This window comes from Salvia miltiorrhiza, chromosome 2 (genome assembly GCF_028751815.1).
Source record: "Salvia miltiorrhiza cultivar Shanhuang (shh) chromosome 2, IMPLAD_Smil_shh, whole genome shotgun sequence".
NCBI classification, from domain to species: domain Eukaryota; kingdom Viridiplantae; phylum Streptophyta; class Magnoliopsida; order Lamiales; family Lamiaceae; genus Salvia; species Salvia miltiorrhiza.
In genome coordinates, this window is record NC_080388.1 from 61,216,823 (window position 1) to 61,237,223 (window position 20,401).

The following is a 20,401-nucleotide window of genomic DNA, read 5'->3' on the forward strand; positions in this document are numbered from 1 at the left end:
TAGCACAATAAATCATATCATACGTGACGTCGTATAATCACTTCATTCTAATTTTCCTCAATTCTCATTCATTCTTATATTTTTCTAAATTTTTAATTAATTTTCATATCTAAAAATCATTATATCAATATTCCATAAATCTTGCATGAGTAAGTATCGGGAACCGAACTCCTCTTAGTTTTAAACTCTAAACGCCATTAAATATAAATAAATTTTATCTTACGTGGCGTCGTATAATCACTTCATTCTAATTTTCCTCAATTCTTATTCATTCTTATATTTTTTAAATTGTTAATTAATTTTCATATCAGAAAATCATTAAATATCTAAAAATCATTATATTAATATTCCATAAATCTTGCATGAGTAAATATCGAGAATCACACTCTTAATTTTAAACTCTAAATGCCATTTAATATCTAACAATTATTGTATTAATATTCCACATATCTTACACGAATAATTGTAATGATTGTAATATGGTCACACACAAAACTTCTGCAGGTGACGTTCTTGGATGATATTGCCTTTGTACATGGGGTTCTAGTTTTTATTACAAATTTAATTTGGCTAATATTTATTTGGCCAACAATTAAGTTCGCTAAATAAATAAAAAAGTAATTAATTTTTTAAAAAAGTTAGTATAAATAGATCAAATCTAAATTAGCATAGTTAAATGAATAAAGCGAAATTTCTTTCCTTTTAATAATTTAAATTAAAATTTTGTATGCCATAGTTTTATTTTCAATTTTTTAAACACTAAATTACATTATTTTATCAGTTGTCCACGCAATTGAGTATTTATAAGTAATGAAAGTATTTGATAACATGATTTTATATACTTTTTGTTTATTATATGACTTTAAATCGTTGTATTAGCTTTTAAATTTTGCAATTGTAATTACAATAGCATTTCAAAAATAGATCAAATTTAAATTAGAGTACTTAAATGGACAAAGAGAGAAAAAGGTTTTGCCACAAAAAGCATATTTTATGTTCCTTCGTCAATAAGAAAATATATTAACTTAAGATGATAACGTGTTACAATGATTTTAAAAATATACCTGAAAGACAATTATAAGGAAGCATGCTACACAATGGGTTTCCTAGAAGATGACAAAAAGCGTATTTTATCCATTTTATTTTTTGTGTTATTTAAACAATTTATTAATTTTACTTTATAATGTCAATTTTTTTAGATGAATATACAAGCAATTATTGTAATAATTTATATTTTATTATTTAAATGTTTATAAATTTAAACGACATTAGGTAGTAAGCGGGTATCACTATACGAGTTTGGGAATAAGACAAGCAATAAAATTATTTTTTAATCGAATATGAGATGAATATGTGTACATAGATTCAAAACATGCTTCACAAATTGTATAATTTCCTAATTTATGAAATTGGATGCCATGAGTTTTAAGAAATATTTAGTTGATAGTGTGTTGAGTAGATAAAGGTACCGGCCACTTTTGAATATTGTGGGGTTATTAATTATAGAGAAAGGTACCAACCACTTTTGTTATTTATACTAGGTATAATTAATACTTTGTAATGTTTGATTTTCAATAAGACAAATAATCAATTATTGTAACAATTTATATTTGGATTTTTAGATATTTACATACTTAAACGAGTTTGAGAAAAAATAGCGATATTACAATACGTGTTTTGACGAGAACTGATAGTAAAAACACTTTTGAGTTGGGTTTGCAACATGACTGGTATCTACATACTAATAAGATATTCTAAAAAGATTTAAAGTAAACTCATTTCAGGAAAAAATGAGCGCGCACAATAAGCTTTCTATAGCTAAAATGATTACGATTTCATCGCATTTCACTAAATTTTCAATTCGGTTCCAGTAAAGGCAATTCCCTATGAGTATTTGTTTTGCTATGTCGACAATAAATAAAAGTCATGGACAATCTCTTTCAAATGTAGGATTATACATGCCAAAACCTATTCTTAATTAGTTATGAACAACTTTACGTGACAATCTCAAAAGTCACTAAAAAAAGAGGTCATATGCAAGACGCAATAACTAACGTGTTGTATGATGAAATTTTCGATAGATTATGAGTTAATTGCAAATTTAATAATTTATTCAAACTTTTAAAGTTTAAGTCATTAATGATACACCATCCGTCCCAGCTAAGATGATACATTTCTTTTCGGCACGGAATTTAAGGAGTTGTAGATTAGTGTTTTAAGTGTATAGTAATAAAGTGATAAAGTAGGAGAGAGTAGTAATAAAGTAATAAAGTAGGAGAGATAATGTAATAAAGTGATAAAGTAAGAAAGATAAGGTAATAAGGGAGTGATTAATTAGTTGTAATTATGCAATTAAAATCCCTTATTTTTTCTATATTTAGAAATGTAGCATCTTCGACGGCCCAAAAAGGAATATGTAGTATATTCGTTGAGACAGAGGGAGTATTATTTAATTTATTTTTTTCTTATTTTTTGATTATTGATTCCAACTACAGACATCTAATATAGATATGTTTCAAATAATTGTTTCAATTTCTCATTTAATATTTTTTGGATCGAAACTTTGCTTACATATAAATTTTATAAGACATTTAAATTAGGTCAATTTCAAATAAATATTATAATTTTTTTACTTTAAAATAATTTTATTCAATTCTCTATTTTGTGAAAAATAATTCATGAAACAAAAAATGTATTAATAATTTTGTAAACATATATTGTGACAGCCCTCATTCCCGGGAGAATAGGAAACGTGCTACTTAATGGGATTTCTAGACTTTGCTAGGATAAAATAGGTGATATGTCTTTAGATTTGGGTGACACATTCATAATAAAGGAATTTCGGAATTGAAGGATAATAAATACGACAACTTAGATAGAAATTCTCCCAACCAGGATCAAAAGTTCGGAGGTCTGAGACAACAAGATAACACTTCAAACTAGACATACATATATGCGAGGTTCAGTTGCTAGAAATGCGATTGCCAAAAGAGTTCATAATAATTAGGCTAAGAATATTTAAAGAGTCAATCTCAAAAGATATCCACCTAAGTGAATATTATGGCAGCAGAAATTATTATATGAAACTACAGCAACATCCTCCCTCAGCCTCGCACGACACCACCTGCCGCTCAACCTGCAAAAGGTTTTGAAAACAATTGCAGGGCTGAGTACTAATATACTCAGTGGGTTTAGCCATTTGAAAACATTTAAAAAAAAAATCATTTAAAAGAATAATCCATGCTATGAACAGTATATCATAGAAATATTTGAAAGCATTCTATGCATACATAAAATAAATTGTGGATCCATTTTCAGTCTTCTCTCTACTGGTGCTTCGCCTATAATGTGAACATGTGGGAGCAGCCCACAGAGGTCCACTACCATGCATGTTTCAGAAATGGGAACAACCCAAGTCTGACAGTCTGAGGCAAGTGGGAGCAGCCCACAATACCCCCTTGTGTGTACACAATCCTAACCAGGGCGATCCAATCGCTACGCCGGCTAGGACCCGATCGTTAGATAACATAGGAGCACTTTAAACAATAGAGAGATAAAAACATTTTAACATGGACATTCATTTGCATTTGCATAAAACAAGTAGAGCTTAATAACTCAAAACATACTTTGGAAAATAAAAACCCACCTCGATAGAACAAGCCTGTAGATAAAAGATGTACAATTCTCTTCTTGTAAAAGCAAAGCTAATTCCTTCTCTCAAGTGGACCTACAAGACAATCTAATCTTAATAGGTCTCAAAATATCGCATGAGCTAACGATTCTACAAAGCTGCTAAATCTTAATATTCTGCGCCCGGATTTTCAAAACTCAATTGAAAATCTTTAAAAAATCGAAATTATCAAAATACTTTTATTGCATTATTCATTATGCAAATTCATATCAAAAGTTAAAATCACATAAAGTAAATAATTACACAAATAATCAATCAAACTCAAATTATTCAAATTAACCAACTGATTAAGGACTTGACTAAATGATTTAAGTAAAACATGATTTAAAGAATGTAAATCAGCCCAACATCTTAACAAACATGCAGCCCAGCTCTTTAATTAAATCAGGCCCAACTTGAATTAAAAGTATAGGCCCAAATTATAAACAAACAAGCCCAAAATTCCATAAGTCAAACTCCCCCTTATTTCTCCCTCTTTACGTCTCCCCTCTCTCTCTCTCACCAAAACCAGAACACACCCCTTTCTCCTCCTCTCTCCGCCATCTCTCTCTCACTAGCTGCCTCGCCACTTCTCCATCGCCGGCGACAACAGCGATGTCGCTGCCGCCCTCACTTTTCCCCCTCTCCGTTTTCCCCATCTTGCTTCTCTTTCTCTCTTTCTCTCAAATACCCAAATTCTGAAATCCCTAAATCTGCAAATCTACCCTTCCCATCTTTTTTTTTTTTCTCGGCTGGACGGCCAACGGCGAAGGACCACCGCCGCCAGCCACCTCCTACTCACCCTCTCAGACCCTCCCTTATCTTTCTATCGGCCGACGGACAGCAGGAGTTTCAGACCACCGCCGCCGCCGTTCGCAACTGCCGACTCTATCCCGCCTCCCCTCCTTCTCTCCTTCTATCCGCGATGACAGCCACGCCGGCGACAACAGCAGTAACCGCGCCGCCGCGGTGACCACAGCAGCACCGCTGCCTTCGCTCCCCCCTGCCCTGACTCGCCTCGACTCGACTCCCACATCAACAACACATAGCGAAAGATTACAGAAAATACATGTAAGGCTCAATTAGTCCATAGACATTCTGTAAACTTGTTTTCTTTTTCATGTGCAGTTTCTGTAACAACCATATGTACATAAAAAAAACAAGATATGATCTTTATTCATGTATGCTAATCATCTTTTATGAATGTCCTGTTTGATTGTAAATAAAGAATGGTTATTATGCTTTTGTGTGTGGTGTATGAACATGATTGTTTGTTGAGAAGAAATGTACTGGGGCAAACCTTAATGAGGAGTTCTGTTATGAAGTAAATTTTGAGGGCTGTGATTTTGAGCTACGAACTGTCGCCTGCTACTCTTGGTGAGAAGATGGGATTTTGAGTTGTGTGTTGGGTGAAGAGTTAAGCTGCTTCGTGTGTGATCGAAAGGGCGAGAATGGCTAAAATTTATAGGGGAAACTGGCAGGAAGAAGAAGACGTGGAAGTACCCCTATCATGCATTAAAACTAACTACTGATGATCATGTAATGTGTCAATTCTACTGCCCCAAGTAATAGATTAAAAACTCATGCAAAAACTCAAGATATATATATATATATATATCCGGTCCACTTAAAGATATAGTGGGCTTCTTAAATAAGTGAGCCTTTGCAAATTGTTTACAAAGCCCAACATCAAAATAATTTATTGAGATAGAAAATATAAGCACATTGCCTTCAAATAATTTGATAAAATCTATTATTAAAAGGAATACTTTTTCGAAAAGAAATATAATAATTTATCCGGGCGAGAATCTACTTATTCTAAGTTCAAGTATTCTCGTGAAATCCTATTAAGAAGAAATCGGGGTATTACATATATTTTAATAGATCTCGTCGAAATTCGACGGGTCACTTACTAGTATTAGTATTATATGTTGTTCAATTTTTGGAGGAATGTCTAACTATCAATTTTGAAAATCAAACAAACATTTGTTATCTCTCTCTCCTATCTGATAAAAAAAAAATCCATTAGTTATTACTATAAAATTAAAAATGCGATCGTGGCCTACTTCTTTCCCTCCCTTTTTTTTTTTTTTTTTGATCAGGCAAATAAAAACTTTTATAAACGCAAAAACCAGGTACCAGGGGTACCCAAATCAGAATCGCAGCAAAGAGCAGCAAGCACAACAAAGAGAAAGAGAAGAAAAACAAAAGACACAAAAGGAAAGACAGGGGAAGACTAACACATCACCCACTGAGATCCATCCCCAAAAACCACCGCCTAAAAACAGTCGGCTCCGTCTGCAAATTGAAAGCCATCGACCACCCCCAGAATCTCGTTTTGATTTCATCATTTATACATGTCATCATTTATACATGTATTTCATCATTTATACATGTCATAATTGATGCTTAATAACTCGACCTTTGAGTCGAATTGTAAAATAATCTGACATTCTAAACAAACAAAAGCAATTTTAAATGTTAAAAAGAATGTAAATATGACACAAGACAATATTTCCGTCGCTAAAAAATGAGATGAAATGCTGAATAGCTCTTCTTGTGCTATATTTGCAATTAGTCTGAAATATAGACTTTTCTTTCGCAAATATTAAAGGTTAAGTCATTTTAATATTCGTTCCAAAGATCGGCCATAAAATATAATTAACTGCCTTTGATATGAATCTTGCTACTGGCATTAAATAAATAAATCATCTTTAATAAACACATTTCTCAGTAAATTCTTGGTACAATACAAATAGCAATGTTTTAGATTCGTATCAAATTGACAAAGAGAGTCGCATCCCATTTCAATTTTTGAATGCAAAACCTCAAATCCTCGATCCCTCCTTTTCGAAATTTCCTTTTTCTCGAGCCCATTGATATTATTCTTTACCTTGTGGCTATTTATTTGCTTTTGCTCTTTCCAAAAATGTAGTGAAAAACAATCACCACTAAAGTCGTGTCATATTGAATAAGGAAAAAAAGAGAAAAAGGATAATTGTTTTAATCAGAACTAGTTTGTAACTTTGATGGGATATTATTTTATGTTATAATTCATTAGTAAACATTATAAATTTAATTTATATTTGAGTAGTGTTTTATTTTCTAAAATTATTGGTCGTGGTGAAGTATGAACCAAAATGATATGGCTAGTATATTCATTCATTTATATATACTCTGTTTCTAAAATCTATGTATTTATATATGTTTCAAACATAATTTAAAAGTAATTTTTATATTTATCTTTCTAGTCTTAAACATATACTCCTTCCGTCCACGATATCGTTTTCACTTTGTGGATGATACGATTTTAAGAAAGTAGTGGATAATAACGGGCATTGTTGTGAGTGGAATTTGAGTCACACTATTGTTGTGAGTGAAGTTTGTGGATCCTACTGTTATAAATAGAAGTGAAAATGATATTGTGGATGGACCAAAATAGCAAAAGTGAAAACGATATCGTGGATGAGGGAGTATAACGTTACTCACTAATTACCCAAACCTATTTGAATTAATAATTATATGTTACAATAATTGGATATCCATCTCAATAACAAACTGAACATTTAAAAATAAAAAAACACTTATAAAAAAATATACGAAATTAAAGAAAAATTTGTATGGACATGTCGATTAATATTCAGACTTACTTAAAAAAATGATTTTATTACCAAGTCTCCTCCCAAATTCATATAGTAATACTAGTTAATTATCGAAATTCGTTTAAAGTTATAAAATATCTAATTAATTAAATATAAATTATTATAATAATTATTTTCTCAAGTTCAAATATTACAATATAAGCATTAATATTGCATAGTGTAAATACTCCCTAATTATCCATTTTCATCTCAAGCACATATAACAATTTCGTTAACTTTTAAAACTCGATTGAATTTATAAAAAAATAATTATTATAATAATTAATTACCTATCTCGATAAAAATAAAATATGCAGGAATGCAGGAATATCACGTTATGTTATATAATCACTATATACTCCCTCCGTCCCATATACATAGGTTGATTGAGATTTTCACAAAGATTAAGAAAAATCATTGGTAATGCAAATATATAAATAAACTTCCTAATATGCTCATATTTATTATTCAATGATATATTAAATTAAAGAATTAAATAGGAATACAATAGTAAATGGATAAAAAAATATTACTTTTTATAGAAATAGGTGTATATATATGACGGAGGGAGTAGAAAGAATGGTGTTAAGCTTTCCATTTTGTTCGTCTGAATTAAATGCAATTCATTAGTTGTTCAATTTTTCATGTAATAGTTAACGATAAAAAGGTAATTAGAACGCAAATTCTTGTATGCTCCATGGAGCACCGTGCTCCATAACACTAACACTTGCATTAAACAACACTAACACTAACACTATTTTGTTTTACAAATGACACTATCATGTTATAGTGTTAGTGTCATTTCGCAACAGTGTTATTTATATAACATGACAGTGTCATTTGTAAAACAGAATAGTGTTAGTGTCATTTCAAGATAGTGTTAGTGTCATTTGTAAAACAAAATAGTGTTAATGTCATTTCAAGATAGTGTTAGTGTTAGTGTCATTTAATGTAATAGTGTCATTTGTAAAGCAAAATAGTGTTAGTGTCATTTCAAAATAGCTAGTGTTAGTGTCATTTAATGCAAGTGTTAGTGTCATGGAGCACACAAGAATGCCTCTAATTAGAAATAGTCAATAAAGTCTAGCTCAAGTAGTAAAATTGGGGCACTTAAAGACTCTCATTTGTCAGATATATTGGATCTGTGTGTGGTGTAGTTTTCTCACCTTTGTATGGGTAATGATTCCGTCAGCATGCGGTTATTTTTTCACCTTTGTATAATTTAGAGGTTCCGCCTGCGTACGGATGACTTATTTGATTATATAATAAACACCTCTTGAAATTTTAAAAAATGTAATGAGAAATAGTAAATGTATCCACTTTGATGTGCGGATATTTAAGAGATAGAACACTTAGAACATCCGCATTAGTTGAGTCAGGCCTTGACTCATCCATGTTCCGAGACCACTTATGAGTCAAGGCGCACATTGGTTTGACTCATTCTGCTGACTCGATAGAATTAGTTTTGATTTTTGCCTTTTTCATTTAATTTAAATTACACCAATTTAAATAACACAATACTTGAATTAAAATTGTATTAATTTAAATTACTAAAAAATTCTAAAATTCAAATTACATAAAATATATATAAAAAAACATAAATTAATAAATATAAATAACTATTCCAGGCCCAGAGGTCTGAAATGTGCCTAAACGTGCTCGATCAAATCTGCTTGAAGTTGTGCATGCATCCGTCCATCTCTAAGAATTGCATTTCTTTGCACATACTCTTCAAAACTAGGTGGGGCTGATAGAGAAGCATCGGATGAGCCACTGCTAGACACGTCGTTCCCCGAGCCGCCATATCTCTAGTTTAGAGCACTTTCCCCTTCATTCTCCATAATTATGTTGTAGAAAATGATACATGCCATCATAATCTCTCTGAGATGCTCAATATACCAAGGTTGGGCCAAGCCTCTGATGATTCCCCATCGAGTTTGAAGCATTCAAAAGGCTCGTTCGACATTCTTTCATGTTGCCTCTTCCATCTTTTTGAACCTCGCCTCTTTCGCGTTGCTCGCCATCAGTGGGCTCTTGACAAACGTTGGCACTCAGAGTAGATGCCATCATACAAGTAGTAGTCCATCTGATAATAGTGCCGACTACTTTGGTTTGTGAAAAATTCTCCGACTATTTCTTGCCCCTTCACAACTATTTTTGATATTTTTTTTGTCTCCCCATTGGACGAAGAAGACAAAGAATCAAAGAACCATGAAATCATTTTAAGAGAATGAAGGGAAATTAATAAAAAATAAAAGAGAAATGAAGAAGAATTGGTGAAAAAAGTATGAAGAAATTATATTGTATAAAAGTGTGAGTTTAAATAGAAGAAATTATACTGTATAAAAGAAAAGAAAAAAATAGATCAATTAGCCATTTTTAGCCGTTGAGCCAATTAAAAATTTGAAATCTGATTTTTCTTTAATAGGCACATGTATTTATTTTTAAAAGAGAACAAGTTTGACTCATACGAAGGAGTCAAGCCTCGAGCCACCCCCCTCCATATCGATCGACTCATCCCATCGACTTAGTCAGTCCATCAAGTCAATCGATGTAGATGCTCTTATTAAAGAACAGATGTAGTGAGTATATTGAGTGATAAAGAAACATTCATGTTTAGTGTCCAGTGAATGAGATATATAATACCTATAAATTTAGTAGTTCGACTTAAAAGATGGTGATAAAATATGTGCTAACGACCATCTCCAAGACACTGCTATAATTAAAGCACCCCTTAAAAGTTCATCAACATACGAATATCTTCTCGCTTATTATCTCGGATTTTTTGGTCCACACACCAAGGTAGTGCATTTTTCTAAGAGAGCATATTTCGCTACGGGAAACATATATACATACATTCTGCCGATAATTATAATTGGATATGATTAATCTGATTAGACAAATGAAAACAACACTAAAAAATAAAAATGATTTGTGGCTTTGTCAAGAAAGGGGACAAAAGTACCGAATTGCATTATTGTTAGCATTGATTAATTTGTAGTTAGTCGCGTAACAAACTTGCTCGTCCTCACACACTACCGTTTATGTCACATTCTATTTTTCACTTTAGATCTTTTGAGGAATACTCATATATTATTCACATTCTATTATCAAGATTTTTCACTTTAAATCTCAGTTCTTCTATATTATAGTAATACTCATATATTTTTGTATATACAATAATGCATTATTATATATATAATCTTACAATTATTAATGTATCTTTGAGTTAATACATTTATGCGCTTTTGAATTCATATATATGCATTTTTTTTCACTGTTAAGGGATCTACAAGGTACTATAGGAGGTTTGAATTTCATACAGAGCAAAAAAGTAATTTTTAAATTCATACATATTCAAAAGAGAATTCATGAAAATTCATGATTTGTTGTTCATATTTTACGACCAACAAAAGTGAGTTTATATAAATTTTTTTGCAGTGTCTTATTCATATACATAAATATGTCTCTATAATTTGGTTTATTCGAGATGATCATTAAAATTTAAGTTCCTCTTACAATATTTCTTATATAATACGATCAATAAAAATTAAGAACAATCACTTTCTTATGTTACTTTTTCTTGCTATCATGTGCCTATATATATCAAGTATGAGATCGCAATTAAAACTTTTAGATTTTGCCAATGATAGAAATGATGGTAGTACTACCACAAATATCTTAGTGTATAAGAAAATAATTCAAACTATATAATCTTATGTTTTTATTCATGAATTATTGGTAATTTAATTTTTTACTTATGAATTATGTAATAGTACTATTTATATTTATTTACTAAAAATGTCAATTAATTTTAATGATTTCGTGCATCGCACAAATGGGTTGTATATCCTCTTAATTAATTTTCTCCAACCATTAGATTAGAGGCTCGAGTCACCACAATGAAGGGGAAAAAACTTATATTTTGTTTATGCAGCTCACAATTCACAACATATCTAGCTATTAGAAAAAGGGAAATTATGACATGAGAAAATTATTGAATATATCTATAATTTCTATCTTATGAGTATATTTTTCTTCCCTTAATACAAGCCTTATTTTAATCTATCTTATGATTATATTCACAAAAATTACTCTAACCGTTTAGCAGTTTTCATAATTTACTTAATTTTCTTTTCAAGGACTTTTCTTACGTGAAATAAAGTTATAAAACCTTTATTCTTGTATCCTTTAGACTATAAAGTGAAATTACGTGTCGAAAATTAATACTCCTGCCAAACAAATCGTGAGTATTTTCCACGAGCAAATGTTGAATGATAGTATTAAAAATATCCACCTAGTTAGTCAAACATAATTCCTGCCAAAAGAATAAATGAATCTTACATTATCGTTCACACACACACACGTAACAAATAATAAAAAAAAAAGTAGTATTAATGCCGTCGCACGATTTGTTTGAAAGTAACATTTCAAATGCAGCTTACATAAGTATTACAATTTGCACGGTGAAAAATCTGAAAAATTAATGGTCCCTATATGTAAAGTTTATATAAGTTGAAAATAAGTTCACGTGTGCGGTCTTTTGGAAGGTTTCTTCTACTATTATTTAAGGGAAATAGATAGTGTAAACAAAATTATTTGTTTCCTAGTCTATGTATTGTTGTCCTCAATGGGACACCAAGCGGTGCGAACTCTTGTTTACGAACAGTGAGGTCCAGGATTCAAACCCCACCGCTCCCTTTTTCCCCAAAGTAAAAAAAAAAAAGAGTCTATGTATTGTTTTAATATATTTCATCTATCACTGTGTGATGATCAAGATACTGTATATTTACATTGAGAATCCAAATTATATTTACCAAGATTAGGATATTGCATATATAGAAAGATGTCGTAAAATAAAAATAATTTTAAATTGTAAATTAGAGATTATTTTCAACTTTTATTTTATGAAGATTTATTGTGAATGTATCGTGAATGAATTTATGGTTTTAAATTTGAATCTCATTTGAACGATCTTTTTTACTTCATTGTTTTTCAATATAACATTGTCATATTTAATTAATACGAACTAATTAATTCGATATTAGAAAAACTTTGTAGTTAACTTGTATATCTTGTCTTGATTACATAGAAGATTAAATTTGATAGATTTTTTTTAACATTTGGTAGTTATTATTCATATGTATATGTTTTAAATAATTTTACATTAATTAATATATTAGCCAATTTTTTAAAATAAAAATAAAAATCATCACTATGATTTGCTAAAAGAAATAAATAAGTCACACTAGATTTATTAAAGGAGCATTAACTCTATCATTATGAAACAAAGGGATGATCATTTTTTTTGTGCATGAAACTTGAAAAAGTCTTTGTCTGAAAAAATAACTTATACAAATACTATCATTTTCGTAAATTGAAATGGACCCCTTTAATTGATGTTGGAAAACGAGATTAACCTAAATTTCGCTATTCAACAAACCGACATGTATATTTTTTCCTGAAGGGGTCACTAGAAAGAAAAAGAAAATGAAAATTTTCATATTTTTTACAATTAGATTTAATTAAGACTTTTATTTTAGTAGTTTCATCAAAGTTTTAGTTTTTAGAAATGGACACGCAAGGTAGATATCCGTCAAAATAAAACTCTCGCGTATACATAAATTGAATAAATTTTAGAGTTAATATATAAAACTATCCACTTTCATATTGTAAAGATAAAAATTGTCCACTAAGATAAAAATAATAAAAACTATCCACTTTTTAATTAAAAAGACAGAAATACCATTATTTAAATATATGTACTCTCTCTTTCTCTCCAGGCATCTTTCTCCTCTCTCATTCTCTTCTCTCTCTCTCTCGGATTCAATTCTTTCCCCCACAACATCATCAACTACCTCTCTCTCTCTATCTCTTTCTCTCTCTCTCGACTATGTGATTGTGTTTCAATCATTCAATCTACAATATAGAGTTATAGATTTAATAACTATTTTGCTGAGCACAAATCTCATATTCCATAACAATCGGATTAATTGCTTGATATGATCAAATCTCATCATCACAAATCATTTGTCGCCGCTTGAGAGTCGGCCATATCGCCAACTTATTTTGCTCAGATGTTTCACGTCATTTGGTAAGCTGCTATGCGGCAAGATCGTGCACGATAATGTTTTAAAGATTGATTTGCGCCGTTGTGATGAACAATCTCTTGAATTTCTACCGTAAGTGTGCGGCGGATTTGGGGGATTTAGGGATATTCGCGATGGTGTTCGATGAAATACTAAATCTATGAATATTTTTGTGAAATTTGAATATTTTGGTTAATGTTCTTTAAATTCACAACCAAGATTTATGAATTAATAATTTGATGTTCTTGAATTCACGACCAGGTCTGTGAATTCACAACCACATCTATGAATTCACAACTTAATATTCTCGAATTCACAAACAAATTTATGAATTTACAACTTAATGTTCTTGAATTCACGACCACATCTATGAATTCACAACTTAATGTTTTTGAATTCACAACCAGATCTATGAATTCACAACTAAAACTCGAATTCACAACCAAAATAAATTCTGATTGTGAATTAAATTTTGGTTGTGAATTCGACTAGTTTTGAATTCACAACCAAAAAATTTTGGTTGTGAATTAAATTTTGATTGTGAATTCACACCCAGTCGAATTCACAACAAAAAAAAATTCTGATTGTGAATTAAATTTTGGTTGTGAATTTAACTAGTTGTGAATTCACAATCAAAAAATTCTGGTTGTGAATTTAACAGGTTGTGAATTCACAACCAAAAAATTCTGATTGTGAATTAAGTTAAAACTAGTATGTGCCCGCTCGTGCGATGCACGACCATCATCGAAATTGAACGATAATTTAAATAAATAAATAAAAATGTTAAACATAATATATATATATATATATATATATAAGTAAATATAAACATAAATGATCTCAATAAAAAATAAATTATTCACAATATAATCTCAATAAAAATATCAATATGAAAACATTCGAATTTTCAATTATTGAAATAGCAATTAATTGATTTAATTGATAATGTGTATAAATTTATAAATAAATAAATTATGAAATATAAAAGCAAGTATAGATGATAATGAGTATCATTATGGATCATATAATATTCTAAGATGTACAAAACTATTTATTTACATATAGTATAACTGTAGTTTAATATAGTTTTTGAATGCATATTTATGAGGTCATTTTGTTTATGCTCAAATTTTAAAATAAAGTTACAATGTATACTTTTTTTTCAATTGGAAAGTGAAAAAATAAAGGGTTTAACATGAGATATGTGTCGTTCATTTTCCAAAATAAAATGTATACAATTTCAGTAAATTTAAATAAATGTGCTACTAAAAAATTAAACTCTTCAATTTACTTTTATTTTTTATTTTTAAAGAAAATCGATAATGGTTCTCTAATTACTGATTTTCCAATGAGTAATTTTGAAGCTTAAAAATTCGATTTTTAAGATATACTCCCTCCGTCCGCCAAAAGTATTCCACAATTACTATATTTGGCGTCCGCAAAAAGTATTCCACTTTCCTTTTTAAGCCATGGTCCCACCATCCACCTTTATATTTTATCCTTACAAACACTCTTTATTTACACAAAACCCACCCCAAATTCAATCTCAACCACACATATCTTAAAGTGGTGGGGTCCTTTCTCCACTACATCAACATCATCACACATTTTATTAAACTCCGTGCCCGGCCAAAGTGGAATACTTTTGGCGGACGGAGGGAGTACTATATATTAGTTATTTATCTACAAATTTATATTAATATAAAGTTGACCTTTTTAAAAATATTTTTAAGCTAAAGATTTCTAAAATGAACAAATATAAGTTTCATCATTGTAATTGCATTAAACTGATATAATAAAAATATAAATAGTAAAATATAAAAAATACTGATCTATAGTAAAAACATAAAAAATAAAATAAAAAAATATGGAAAAAGGAATGAAAGAACCGTGAATTTTAAAAAATGAGAAATGAGAGAGGAGATGATAGCGGAGAGAAGAGAGAGGAGAGAGAAAAAAATTATTTGGTGACTTTAAACTATAATAACTTATTGGTTTTAAATTTATTTTTTATAATTTTTACATCAAATTAAAGATATCGTCATTATCTTTAATTTAACATCCATATTGAATATTTTTTTATAAATTAAAGTTGATGAATTTAAAAGAAAATCAAATTGAATAAATATATTTGAATAGTGTTTTCTAAGTAATTAATATATTTTGTTGAATTAGTGTGAACGTATGAAATGAGTTAGTGGTGTTAATAATTTTTTTTAACCTTCATATTAAAAGTATTATCAAAATTGGCATTCAAATCAATTTCAAATTGATTTGAAATCAATTTCTAATTGAAAACTGCTGTTTTAATATAGTATAGATTGTGAATTTGACTAGTTGTGAATTCAGTCTAATTCACAACCAAATTTTGGTTATGAATTCGACTGGTTGTGAAATGCGGGATTTTTTAAAGGGGTAGTGTTTAAAGGTAAAATGAAGTGGACATTTTTTTAATTTTTAATGTGAAGGGCATTTTGGTAACAGTGGACATTTTTTAAGTTTTTTATTTTAGTGGACATTTTTTATCTTTACAATATGAAAGTGGACATTTTACAAATTCACTCTAAATTTTAGTCTATCAAACATTTATTAAATTTGTTCCTCAAAAACAAATTATTAAAGTTGACACAAAAACTTCTGTGAAACTGGTTTTATAGTGAAATTGTTAAAGTATCATTTGTATGTTGAAGTAATGTTATTGTGAAGTCGGTTTCACGGGAGACTATCTCTAAATTTGAATACGAACCAAAATGAAGAAAGAATAAAAGTGTCAAAAAATGTCCCTTGTTCTTTTTCGCCTAATCCATCTGATCCATTAATTTATTAAAACCCCTAAACCAAAAATATAACAACAACAACAACAACAACAACAACAACAACAACAATAATAATAATAATAATAATAATAATAATAATAATAATAATAATAATAATAATAATAATAATAATAATAATAATAATAATAATAAATTAATTAATTAATTAATTAATTAATTCTGAGAATCAAATAATCACTGCTTGCAGTTGTTTTATTTTTCATACAGAACTTCTCATCTAAGCTAAGAAAATAAACTTGAATAAGAGAATGAGCTGGAAAATTTACTTCAAATAATAATAATAATAATAATAATAATAATAATAATAATAATAATAATAATAATAATAATAATAATATATTTTTTAATTTCATAGTTTTAATTTTTCTGTTTAATAGTAGTACAAAATTGTCTTGTGACTTAAAATATAGGATATTAATATATTCAAAATGAGAAACGATAAACTTATTAGCAACTACGTAGTAAAAAGACAGAAGCAAATATTGATAGTTATTTTTATTTGTTATATTTAAAAAAAGAAGAATAAAAAAGCCACGTTTAGTGACTCGCCCAAACCCCAAAATTGTTGAGCCATCTTTTAAAATTGTTTAGAAAATATCCCCTACAGCTACTAGATCACTATAATTTTAATCAACTAATTATATAATTACAATTTCGTCATTTTCTCTAAAATGGTAAAATCCACAATAATTAAATGTCACCATAAAATAATAAAGTCAAATTGATGAATGACACCAAATTCCCCAATCACCAACGCAAACAATTTTCTCACACACAAAAAAAACGATAAAGAAAAACAAAAAACCATATCTTCAGAAAAAAAAATTGTCATCCATGAAAAATGAAGAAATGGCAACTTGAATTTGGGCAGAAATAATTATATATGCGCCCCATATTCAATTATTCATAGTAGTAAAACATGGTATTAAATGTATGTGCCCCTCACCTCAACATATGTATTTTATTTTCTTATGTAACATTTTTACACACCCATCAAAATTTAAAGTCGGTAAAAATGAATTTAATCCCTACCATAATGAAATAAAATTATGGGTGCAGCTTGATTTTATCTTCAGCTGCAATCGACTTCTTGCAATGAGCAATCGCCGCTTGGATCGCCGCCTGCAGCTCCTCCATGGTACTATCGCTCTTCCCCGCCGCCGTGGGAGTGGTGGCGCCGCTGGCCACGAGCAGCCCGCTGTTCGCCGGCGAGGTCCTCATCGACGCCGGCGCCGAGAACTCCCCCCTCCTTCCCCTCATGGCGCTCTTCTTCTCCCTCACCCTCAAATTCCCCGAATACGAGTAGGGCTGCTGCCGGAGGAAGTCGCCGGAGCTCCCCTGCCCCCGCCCCCGCAGCGACAGAAACGGCTTCACGAATCTCACGTACCTCTTCAGCAGCTCGAATCTCGATTTCCGTTGTTTCTGCGCCGACGTCGAATGCTCATGATCCTCCTCTTCCTCTCTCTCCTTTCTCCATTTCGGCATCGCGAAGAGAGAGAAAGACTTTGATTTCCCTCTCCCCTTCCCTTCCGACACATGTCGGCTCTCGCCGCCGTTGTTTCCGTCGTCTTCGTCGTTGTTGCTATTGTTCTCGTCCACGCTTAATAGCTCTTTTATGGGGAGGGTGAAGCTGTCGAGGGAGTTGGTGGAGGAGCGCGGCGACGCCGGGAGATGGGAGAGGAGGTGGAGGGGGAGGAGGTGCCCGTGGAAGAAGATCTCGTCGGCCGGAGATAGGTCGATGGCGCCCGCCGCGAACGGCGGAGGACAGGATTTATTATTGCTCTCGGATTTCGGCGGGTGGAGGGAGATGGTGAAGGAGAATTCATGCGAAGGAGACGACGAAGCCGACGGTGGCGGCGAGGCGGCGCCGGCGAGCTGTACTTGGTGCTTTGTTGGTTGTACGTCTGCTTCATTAATCCTCAGCATTTGATGCTGTGCTTCCATGATACTGTAGTTTTTTTCTTGTTGATTTTAAGACCCAACAAAATTGAAGGCTGCCAAATTATTTTAGAAAGATAAGGATAATTTGCAAGAAATGGAGTTTTCTTTTTTCTCTTTTTTGAGGGGGTGGGGGGGTGGGGGTGGGGGTGGGGATTGTCTTCTCTAAAATATAAAGTCTTGGCTAAAACTGTGTTATGCATGAAAGTGTAGCAATTATATATATGAGCTTGGCATATTTCGGCAAGGGGCATGTGGTGGATGTAGAGTGGAACCAATTCATAGTGGGGTCTCATTTTTGGAACCTAAAACTATTAATTACTTACTCATTTTGATCTACCTAGAGTTTTACATATTCATCTTTTTGTATTGAATATGTAGTTACGGTAAGAGCAATTCAGTTGTTAACATATTTTTTCTTTAATCAATAAATCCAGAGGTTTGGATTACTTAGTGTGTCAAGATGTGAGTTGTATTTTAAAAAATATTGAATATGTAATTGAATTGATATTTACTTCTATCTCTAAATAAGGGATAAAAGAGCAAAATTACTCACTTTCTTGATATATCATAGTATTTGACAACATGATTTTTTCGGTAAAGAATATGATTTTATTTATAAAGGATGAGATTGTTCGATTTGATAGATTATATATGATTAATCGTATGATATTCTATTTGATTGGATGGACACACTAATCTTAAGATAATGTGTAAAATTCCTCGCTTTGAACAAAATTAATTTTTAATAATCTTAATCAAATAATTAAATTTTGAGCAATTGAATGCGTCTAAGAATGATTTACCGAACCATCCTGATGTTTTGGAGAGGTGGTGAATTTTTCGAAGAAAGCTATTCATTCGAGAAGAATCTGAGAGTGGAAAGCAAGATACTATGAAATAGGTCGTGATAATTAAAGTGTTTGTGATCACAGGCTTACTGAGTTCTTTTTGTAGTTATCTACTTTTTTGAATTAGTTTAGATATTTAATTTTACTTATTAGATTTCAATTTTAATATGTGTGTTTTATTTAGTCTCGCTAGATGACAAAAGCTTCGGAAACTGGGCTTAATTGTCTTGCTCTTGCATCAACTATAGATAAGCACGAGCGGTGAAGAAATTTCATGCCTAATTAAACATTTGGAGAAATGGACAATAAATAGTGTAAAATTCAAGATAAATTAAATATCTCAATTCACCTACTTTAATGGCATAGGACGAATAATCAAGAGTTGTTTTCCCATTCGAGTGAGTTATTCGTTATTAAGCTGTTGGATTTTTGTGTTGAAATCATTAACCATGACCTCATGCATACAAATCTCAATAATATCTCCGATTGTTTATACTTTTAAAAGCACTATAGTTCAACATTACGTTCCACCTATTATAAGTTTTGGATTTAATTAATAATTATGTATATTTTTCCCAAAATTAGATAAAATGTATGATAATTTTAAGAAAGTTTAAATACAAAATAATTCTTATATACATATATTAAATTTCTTTAAATACAAAATAATTCTTACATTTCATCTCTCCCAATAATATAGGCTTGTTTTCTTTTTCTCGGATGTCCAAAATTTATAAGTCGATTTCTATAAAAGATGTGCTGCATTTTTAACTCATTTACTAACACACCCCTATTTAGTTCTTTGATTAATTCTAATATAGTTTGGTTAAAGAATAAATATGTACATTATATATATTTTTTTCCAATGACTTTCTTAATTTTTGTACAAAATTCAATTAGCCTATATAATCAAAACGAAGAGAGTACGAATTTCATACTTTTATAATAATAATAATAATAGATATACATCCAAGAATGTGAATTTAACATTTTGATGTTAGAATCACTAGAGGTATTCTTAATCGTAACATTTCAGCAATAAAGCCACAAATATAAAAATAGCACAAAAAAATTGAGTGTTTGATGAGTTAAGATTGGTCAGTGTCCAGATCGAAATCCAAATTCACATATTGTGCTATATTTATACTAATATAATTAGCTTTTATTTAAGCATTATAGTTGAGTGGTATAAATCAGCTTTAATGAGCACAATTACTGAAATAGGGCTTAGGCTATGTAGATACAATACAACAATTGGGGATGACATTTTCTTCCCATTTGGTGTTACGACACATCATTGTCTGATTGCTGACAACCATGTAACTATGTATGCTCTTTTTTCACCTGTCATTTAATTGCAGCGAACAAAATATAT

General features: G+C 30.6%; 1 protein-coding gene and 1 long non-coding RNA gene across 2 annotated transcripts; both read right to left on the bottom strand.

Moving 5' to 3' along the window:
• Positions 1 to 2,831: 2,831 nt before the first annotated feature.
• LOC131010854 (uncharacterized) lies at positions 2,832 to 5,534 on the bottom strand. The gene is made up of 3 exons (XR_009096681.1): positions 4,971 to 5,534; positions 3,647 to 3,727; positions 2,832 to 3,136 (listed from the first exon to the last, which is right to left on the bottom strand). It is a non-coding gene; the product is annotated as an uncharacterized LOC131010854 (long non-coding RNA).
• An 11,645-nt stretch (positions 5,535 to 17,179) lies between these two features.
• On the bottom strand, positions 17,180 to 18,440 carry LOC131010855 (BRI1 kinase inhibitor 1). Its single transcript, XM_057938533.1, has one exon. It carries the CDS (start codon positions 18,179 to 18,181, stop codon positions 17,285 to 17,287), a length of 897 nt encoding a protein of 298 aa, XP_057794516.1. The 5' UTR covers positions 18,182 to 18,440; the 3' UTR covers positions 17,180 to 17,284.
• Positions 18,441 to 20,401: the final 1,961 nt, after the last annotated feature.

Bases quoted from the DNA above. Each gene is read 5' to 3' on its own strand.
- LOC131010855 (XM_057938533.1), bottom strand. From the start codon at position 18,181: ATGGAAGCACAGCATCAAATGCTGAGGATTAATGAAGCAGACGTACAA.